General features: G+C 47.0%; 1 protein-coding gene across 1 annotated transcript; it reads right to left on the bottom strand.

Annotated features, from left to right (window-relative positions):
- Positions 1–270: 270 nt before the first annotated feature.
- LOC127782937 (alkane hydroxylase MAH1-like) lies at positions 271–1,963 on the bottom strand. The gene has a single exon (XM_052310217.1). It carries the CDS (start codon positions 1,961–1,963, stop codon positions 398–400), a length of 1,566 nt encoding a protein of 521 aa, XP_052166177.1. The 3' UTR covers positions 271–397.
- Between the last annotated feature and the right edge of the window lie 7,514 nt (positions 1,964–9,477).

Here is a 9,477-nt window from a genome sequence, read left to right as displayed (position 1 = left end):
TGATCGCTCGAGTGGGAGCCGACGCGAGCGAGCCGAGTCGGGTCTTCTCCTGGTGCGGATGGAGCTGTGCAGGCGCGCCGTCGGATCATTCTCTTGTCCACGCGTCGCCAATTTGGATCAGGTATGCACGGTGCGGGGTTTGCAGCCGGTCTGCACAGAATTTTTTTTCCACCATTTTCGGAAGTGCTATTTTTTTAAGCTATTCGTGAAGAACAGAGGGTGAAAAAAAAGGGTTTCTGTAGAAGTGAGAGAGAGAGAGAGAGTAATATATATTTGAACACATCCTTTATTCAAGTAGGAAATCTTTGCATACATATATATACTGTCGGATGATAAAAAGACAATCAGCCTGTCGCACTCGCACGCATGCCTTCCTGAGAACGTAGTAATAACTCGGTTACACAGCACGCTTCTTCACCTTCACCATGACCCCGTTCTTCATCTGCAGAAGGCACGACAGCTTCGGCACCACGGCCTGCCCTTCCACCACCTCCAAGTCGAAGTTCCACACCACGGCGGCGGCGATGATCTTCATCTGCATCACGGCGATGTTCTTGCCGGGGCACATCCTCGGCCCGGAATTGAACGACAGGAACTTGTGCGACGGCACGTGTCGCATTTTCCGGCCGCCGCGGGAGTCGTACAGCCACCTCTCCGGCCGGTACACCCGGCAGTCCTCCCCCCACAGGCTCTCCATCCTGCCCATGGAGTAGATCGAGATGAGCACGGCGTCGCCGGCACGTACCTCGTGCCCGCTCGGCATCACGTCGTCGGCGACCACCGTCTTCCGCTCGATCCACCCCGGCGGGTACAGCCTGAGCGTCTCGAACAGCGCGGCGTGCAGGTAGACGAGGGATTTCGTGTCCTCCGGCGAGAACATCACCGGCACGCCATCGCCATTGCAGGTGCTTGTTGCAATATTGTGTGCCAGTTCTTCGCGGATGCCGGACACGACGCGCGGGTTCATGGCGAGGTTGTAGAAGAACCACGGCAAGGTGGTGCCCACCGTGTCGCGCCCGGCGACCATGTAGGTGATGAGGATCGAATGCAGGAGGCCGACGTAGTCCGGGTCGTTGATGTAGGAGGAGAGAACGTCCATGGACATGGAGGATGGCGCTGCCTCTTGCTTCCTCGCCTTCTCCATCATCTCGGAGACGAAGACGTCGAGCGCCGCGTGCGCCGCGGCGAGCTTCCTCTCGGGTCCAATCTTGAGCCGTCTCATCGCCTTCCAGCAAGACATCGGCACGGTGTGCCGGAACAGTGCCACCTCCATGATCGTGTCCATCGCAGCCGAGGCATGCATCGACGGCATGTCCGGGGACAGGCGGCCAGGGTCCACGCCGAACACCGGCATGGCCGTCACGTCGAACATGAGCCTCGTGGCCAGATCCTGCAACTCGAACGGTGTCCGGGTGCTCGCCATGGATGTCAATAACGGGAGGAGACCATCCCGAACCTTGTCGACACAGCTCGACGCCATCGAGGCAACCATCCTCGGGTCGCTGAGGATGCTATGGGTCTTGGCACGCTGCCGGCGGTAGAGCTCGCCGTCCATGGTGAAGAAGGCGCCGGCCATGATGTCGAAGATCTCGGCGAACTCGTGGCCCTTGGGGTAGTTGTCATGGTTGGTGGTGAAGATGTGCCGGACATTGTCAGGGTCACATGTGACGAACAGTCGCATGTTGCTCGCCGCCGGGCCGTTCCCCGTGAAGCTATGGCCGGAGGCGGCGAGGTATTCGGTGATTTTGTCATGCAAGCGGTGCAGGTTGGCGACGAGGGTAGGGAGCAATCCTACTATCGGCCAGTCCACTGGGAACAAGGACTGATACTTTGACCTCCAATACGCTATGTACAAGAGAACAAGGAGTATCATCGGTGATGATACGAGGAGATCTTGCAGGGAGGGCGTCAGTGACAGTGCCATTATTGTATATGTGTGTATGCTACTAATAATTAGGTGCATGTGTGATGGACAAAGAGAGGAAGGATGGATTGATTTATAGGGGAAGAGTACTAGCAGCATCGAATTAATGTCTCCTTCACCAGACCAGCGTCGTTTGCAACAGATTAAGGGCATCGGTCGATAAATTTTCTCTCAGAAGTTTATCAAATATAAATATAATATAATATAGTATAATTATATTACAAATTGCATCTAATTACAATATATACCGTATATATTTTTTTTTGAAAACTGGCATTTACTGTAGTGGTAGCGCAATTTTCAGAACCGAGTCCCGTCACATGTCTGTGCGCTATGCCTCTTTCCCTGTTTGCGTGAATCTTGAAGCAAATCTAACCGTATACAAATCTATGCTTTCTATAAAGTTAAAGCAAACTAAGTCTAAAGCTCAACATGCAACCATGCCACATGTAACACCCTGAAAATTCGACCAATGAAATCAAAACACTAAAAATATGGATTTTCGAAAACTTTTTAAATAAATTGCATCATGCCGATTTTGTTCGACTATTTTGTTGGATTCGGATTTCGGAGTTCATAAATCGTAAATAAAGAACAATTGATTAGGAATAAAACCCAAAATTAAATAAGTAAAATAAATGACTAGAATATAATTTAAAATAAGGTCGAGGTGAGATTGGAAACAAATAAAATATTATCGCGACCATATTAGCAATAATCAAATTTGGTACGATGAAATAAGAATTAACCCTAATTAAAAATTCAAATAAATTATATAAATGAAATATGGGTGATATTAAATTAGGGTAAATTTTTAATTAGGATAACACAAATATGGAGTAAACTTCAATTATGCAAAAATTGGAATTTATAGGGCTATATTTAAATAGAAAATGGGCTAAAATTGGGATAAAATAGAAAAGTCACTGTTCATTGCACTCAGGTGCTCGACACGGTCCCCCAAGCCCCGCCCCCCTCCCCTGCTGTGCGCGCCGCTCGCCGCGCGCCGCCCGCCCGCGCGCCGCTCGCCCGCCGCGCCGCCGTCGCCATCATCGCCGTCGGCCTCGCGCCCTGTGCCGCCACCTCGAGCCCCATACCGCCGCCTCGCGCCCCGCGCCACGCGCCCGCCTGCCGCCGCGTGCCCATCCCGTCGCCGCGTCGCGCGCTCGTCCCGTCGCCGCGCCATCGTCCTTTCGCCGTCGCCGTCCCGCGCTGCACCACCCGCCCATCGCCATCGCCGCCTTGCGCCCCGCGCCCACGCGTCGCTCGGCCGTCGCGTCGTCGCCTCGCGCCCCGCGCCCTACCGCGTCGCTCGCCCGTCGCATTGCCGCCTCGCGTCCCGCGCCATGCCGCCCGCCCGTCGCCATCGCCGCCTGCCGCGCCGCGCGCCGCCCGTCGCGTCGCCATAAGCCGCCGCCCTCCCCCTCTCCTCCTCCCCTCTCTACAAATACCCCCCTTCCTCTCCATTCTCCCCCACTCCATTCCCTCCTCTCCCTCTTCCCCTCCTCCACACGCCGCCGTCGCCACGCCGCCGCATTAGGCCGCCGCGCCACCGCTTTGAGCCACCGCGCCACCCGCGCCGCCGTCGTCCGCGTCGCCGCCGCCGTCGTCATCGTCGCCGCCACTGCCGGTGAGCCGCCTTTCCCCCCCCCCTTCGCGTCCACCGCCGTCGCTGCTCGGGTAGGGAGAGAGGGAGCCGAGAGAGAGAGAGGCAGGGAGGAGCCGGGAGGAGGAAGAAGAAAGGAAAAGAGAGAAGAGAGAGGAAGAAGGAAGGAAAGAAAAAGAAAAGAAAAAAGAAAGGGAGAAAAAGAAAAGGAAATAAATAGGAAATTAGAGGGAGATTAGGGAAGTTTAGAAAATCTAAAATAATTAGAATTTAGTTATAGATTAGTTATAGTCGTAGGATTGTGAAATTTAATATAAAATATGGATTATTCTTGGTAATTTCTATAAGAAATCAATTCGCGGTAGTAATTTAGATGTAATTAATAACTAAGCAAATAGATGAATTTTTATAGACTATTATGGATCATTTTTGGATAATCTCTATAAGTAATCGATTCACGGTAGAAATTCGGATTTAATCGCTAGGAATTTTTAGACGTATATTATATTTAATCGTTAGTCATGGACTAAATTAAAACATATAATATTATAAGATAATTTTAGGATTCCGTCCGACATTTAGCTCGCGATAGAAATTTCTAACCTATTATATGGACATAATGCTCGGGTAGATTAAACTAAAAAAACTTATGATAACAAAATATTTATACCCGCAAAATAGTTTAGGATATATAAATCGAAATTGGGTGTGCCCTAGTTCGCGAATAGTAAAGTTAATATAAAAGAATCGATTTTCGCGTTCGACTTCCATTTGGATTTATTTGGATTTTTATTTGAATTCTAACCGAATTCAAATCAATTTTCGCACGTAGCTATAGAGCTCGAGGGAGTTGCGGATCCAAGTGAAGGCCAAGACCCGCAAGACTTTGAGCAAGGCAAGTCATCACTATTCCTTGAACATGTTGATCCCAATTGCGAAATTGTTTTGTTTACAAATAAAATTGCATGCAATGATGAACATCCCACTTGTGATTATGCCATGCCTTGATTATTGTTTACCCTTAAATCTTTGTAACCATGTTTACGTATGAGTCCCTAGTCAACTATGACAATCGCTTAGAAATGCTATTCTAGAATCATGCAAACTCATATTTATCAAATGCTATATGCTTGGGAAATTACCTTTGGGAAGGTAATTGAGATGCGGCATGTGGGGACATGAGCGCCACATTGCCATGATGTTGAAGACATGATTTGTGAAAGGGGAAATAAAATTAAACAACTGTTTTCGACTGGGGCGGACGGAGGATTTGGGTGGTATCTGGAAAAGGCTAGTACCATCCCCGGTCAATTAAGGACCGAGCCATGAAGTTAAGCATGAAACGACCCCCGTACAACCGTACTTCTCGTATGGGTATAGACCTAGCGGATTAGATAGCCGAGCGGAGGCAGTATCCCTGCATAGATGGTTCACCCCTGAGTGAGGCAAGTGCGCTACGGTGGGACAGCCGTTGAGGTAGGGCCAAGAGGCGTGCCTTACATCGGTGTCGCCATTGGTAGGACTGCCAAGAGTGTGTGAGAGAGAGAACTTAACTTGAACCATAATTTAATATGTGTGTGAGACTTCTCTTTCCCGGGAGCGCCAGAACTCCTCTCACTGCTAGAAACATGGACGCCTAGAGTGCATGAGGATTTAAGTTCATGGAGCGGGTACTGCCAATGCGAGGTTATCGAAAAGCTTTGCCGTGACGCGTCTCATGTGTTGAGACGAGGCTCATGTGTTGGGCAGTCGCGGAGTGCGGGTAAAGTGTACATCCACTGCAGTGTGAGTAAACCAAATCTATTTGAATAGCCGTGCTCGCGGTTATTGAGCACCGGGACATGTATTACACTTGGCTAGACTCTAAATTCTTTAACTTGTGAGGGATGGGATATTGCATGATGATTTTTATGATGATGGAGCCACTTCCTGAGAGGCGGGAATGTGGACGTCCTCAGAAAACCATGACGACTCAATGGCGGGAAGCTATCCTTGGGATCACAATGGATGGTGGACAGAACCGTCATTGTTTAATATGAACACTGGTACTAAAATTTGATCAGTCTGTGCTAGGTCTTAGGCTTGTGAAAAGAATCACAAAACTGGCTTTGCGCAAAGGAACCATAGCCATCCTTTGAATACCCCTATCATGTGCATTCTTGCTGTGATGACTTGCTGAGTACGGTTGGTACTCACCCTTGCAAATATAAAATTAATCAGAAGCGGGAGATGAAGCTTCGGAGGATCCCTATGCCTACTACCAGGAGGGAGATGAAGACGATGGCGCTTAGTAGGTCTTAGTACGGTCGTTGCCTGTGGCAATGGCATGCCGCTGCCTGAATTCCGCTGCCTCATCTATTTCTGCTTTTGGATGTATTCCGGATCGCTCGGTCCGATAATTTAAGACAATGACTGCGGGCCTATGATGTAATAATTAGCACTAGACTCTCGTGTATGAGCTTTTGGTATTTCAGCTATGAACTCATGTGTACCAGACTACTTGATCCAGGGAAATGGTACTGTTTACACGAATGATTCCTGTTATAAAAACGGGAGTCTACACCACATCATCACCCACTAGCAATAATTACATATTTAATCACATGGAAGCATACAACATGATCTACAATTTATTTAATTCTACAAATCAAAATGTAAGCATATTCAATCATCACCCCCTCATATCATTTGCATAAATTTTTTTTGACTTGAATAACTGCCAGGGCTTTGCCTCGCAGTGTGATTTTATAAAGAAAACTCAAAATATTTACAAGTTACAAGTTACAGAAGGAAAAAGAAAATGATTAAACAGTTTGTAACCAATCAAAAACTATCTGTTTTAAATAATCCTTTATTCTACACATATGCAGAAGAACATCTTTTTTGAACAAGGCTCTCCAGGAACTGAAGGAGGGGAGTTCATTCAGAAAGATCTTCCCATTTCTTTGCTTCCGAATATGCCAAGCAGTAATAAAGAAGATTTCCTAGAAACCCTTCTGTCTGAATTGAATGCGAGCCGAAACAACAAATCTATCTATCAACTTTACAATATTTAACATATACTTATCAATATGTTTCACACTAAAGCATGGGTATCATTTGACTAATAAACCCTGATATTTCATTATTTTCTTTTCTTTTTACTCCTAGGTTGATTATCAACAATTTTTTTTGAGAATTGCTTAGTAATTCCCGCAGCAAAGCGCGGGGAATCACCTAGTTATATTAAAGTTACAAGCAATAAGCTTTTTAAATATAAGAAAAAGTACGAATTACCCCCTCCCCCTGAACTATCGCGGTCGTCCGAATTACCCCCCTGAACCACAAAACCGGACATTCTTCACCCTCAACTATGCAAACCGGACGAATACCCCCCTCAAATCAATTTAGAGCGGTTTTGCCCAACGTGGTGCACACGTGGCAAACCAGTCAGCGTTTTTAATTAAAAAATTGTGGGACCCGCATGCCATACTCTTCTCTTCTTCCCCTCTCTCTCTCTATTCTCTCTCTTGCCTTTTCTTTCTCGCGGCGGATGGCGCGGGGACGGCGACGACGGAGGCAGCGGCGGCGGAGAGGCGAGGCGACGGCGGAGGCAGCGACGGCAGCGGAGGCAGCGAGCGCGGGGAGGCGAGCGGCGGGGCAGGGCGGCGGAGGAGGTGAGTAGCGGCAGGAGCTCGCGCTGCTCGCGGAGGAGGCGAGGCGGCGGCGGCGGCAGAAGAGGCGAGCGGCGGCGAGGCGATGCGGTGGCCGACGAAAGATGGGGGAGGGGAGAGGCGCGGTGGTCGGCGTCGAAAGATGTGGGAGGGGAGAGGCACGGCAGTCGGCATCGCCGCCGATGGGTCCACCGCGGAGGGGGCGCAGCTCGACCGGGCTCGCCGGCCGCCTCTTCCCTCTCTACCGCCTCGCCTCCCCGCTACCGCCGCCTCCTCCGCCGCCCAGCCCCACCGCTCACCTCCCCGCGCTCGCTGCCTTCGCTGCTGCCTCGCCTCGCCGCCGCCACTGCCTCCGCCGTCGCCGTCCTCGCCGTCCCCGCGCCGTCCCCGTGAGCCGCGAGAGAGAAAAAGCGAGAGAGAGAGAGGAAGAAGAGAAGAGGATGGCATGCGGGTCCCATAGTTTTTTAATTAAAAAAATGCTGACCGGATTGCCACGTGTACGCCACGTTGGACAAAACCGCTCTGAATTGGTTCGAGGAGGGTAATTCGTCTGGTTTGCATAGTTGGGGGTGAAGAATGTCCGGTTTTGTGGTTCAAGGGGGTAATTCGGACGACCGCGATAGTTTGGGGCGGTAATTCGTACTTTTTCCTTAAATATAATTACACTAAAATTATATCATATTTCCATTTGACAAATTTTTCGAAAAAAATATGTCGACAAATGTCTTATATACTATGCAGCATAGGACTCCAGGTTTGTTTCCAAGAGTCGCCCACTCAATGAATTTTCTTCATGAAAGTGTAATCCTTTTCGTAATATTTTTAGGGGTATTAGGGTTTGATTTTAGACGGGGGAGCATCTAGTACTTCCCATCGACTATTAACTTACTGTACTTAATTAGCTCAAATGACTTTGTTACGCTTTATTTCAAACTACGTTGGAAATATAAGTAGTTTATTTGTGAGGGGACAAAAATTGTTTGGCAAAAAATAAGGAAAAAAATATGAAAAAGTGCCTAGATCCAAAACAATTAATTAAGTTACATTTGGAAAATGTGGGCGGATATGGAGTATAACTGTGTGAGTCCTGACTTTACATCTGATAATTAGTTGATAGATATGATCATTTTCTTGTACAGTCATATACAAGAATCATTTGCATTTGTGGTTTGGAACACATGTGCACGTCAAGAAAATTTTGGCATGTCAGAGCTAATCGAGTTCCTAGTTCTCACCAAAAAAAAAGTTACTAGTTCTCAAAAAAAAAAAGTTCCTATTCATATACCTGTTCGTTACTCTTTGTGTATGCAATAGAAAAGGTACAATTTATTTTTTGACATTTACAATGTATTTTTTAAAAATTACACTACAATTATAGTGTTTTTTAAAAATTTATTATGTAAACATAGGTAATTTGCAATGTAAAAACAGTTTGATTATTATTTTTGAAAAATATGGCACAGTAACTATAGCTAGTCCTTTTTTTTGTACTAATAAACATCAGGCTTTTTTAGATAAAGACTTACAACAAACAAGGAAGGACCATTGCATATATTGTCACCTACCTACCATAATGGCTATGTCCGTACTATGGAGGCAACACAGACCTTTCATCCCTGATTCTTGCATCAATTTTTAGTTAATAACTAGCAAGGTAAACCGCGTATTTGCGTGGGTAATGCAAGTCATGCTTAAGTTATAAACCAAGTCACAATAAAATAAATAATAATAATTTATTTTTAATATAAATAAATTATCGAACGTGTACTGAAAATTCAACGGCGTTATCTATCGAAAATTGTACCTTTAATAATCGTACATATTTTTGAAAAATATTCTTTATCAATATTGATTATTTTAAGCTATTTGTTAGATATTTATAGATCAATACTCACTCTCTAAAGTATAAGTATATTTGGATTTTGGTACGGTGTTTGAGATGCTGGATTTTTTTTATTTGGTCCTTCCAAAAACTTAATTTACAAATAGATCCCTAGAAAAACTTATTCCATAACTGATCTTTTTGGTGCGCTAGAGTGGCTGGTGTTGTCATCCAATAAGGTTGCGCCTGCCATACTGGCACCAACCCCCCACCACCCCAAGGCGCTAGTGCCTCTTGCACGCTCCTCCGGGGTAGGGGGTAGCACTTAACCCATGGGCCCCACCCCTCCCCCTTCCCACACATTCGCCCCCTTCTCCCATGCCCGAGCTCGAGAATACCTCTTGTTCTCTCTCCCCTCTCACTTCCTCTTTCTCAAATTGATTCGTTTTGGAGCCATTTTTTGCGGGAACTT

This window comes from Oryza glaberrima, chromosome 8, assembly GCF_000147395.1.
Source record: "Oryza glaberrima chromosome 8, OglaRS2, whole genome shotgun sequence".
NCBI lineage: Eukaryota > Viridiplantae > Streptophyta > Magnoliopsida > Poales > Poaceae > Oryza > Oryza glaberrima.
The sequence above is the reverse complement of the archived record's forward strand: the minus strand, read 5'-3'. Positions and strand labels throughout refer to the sequence as shown.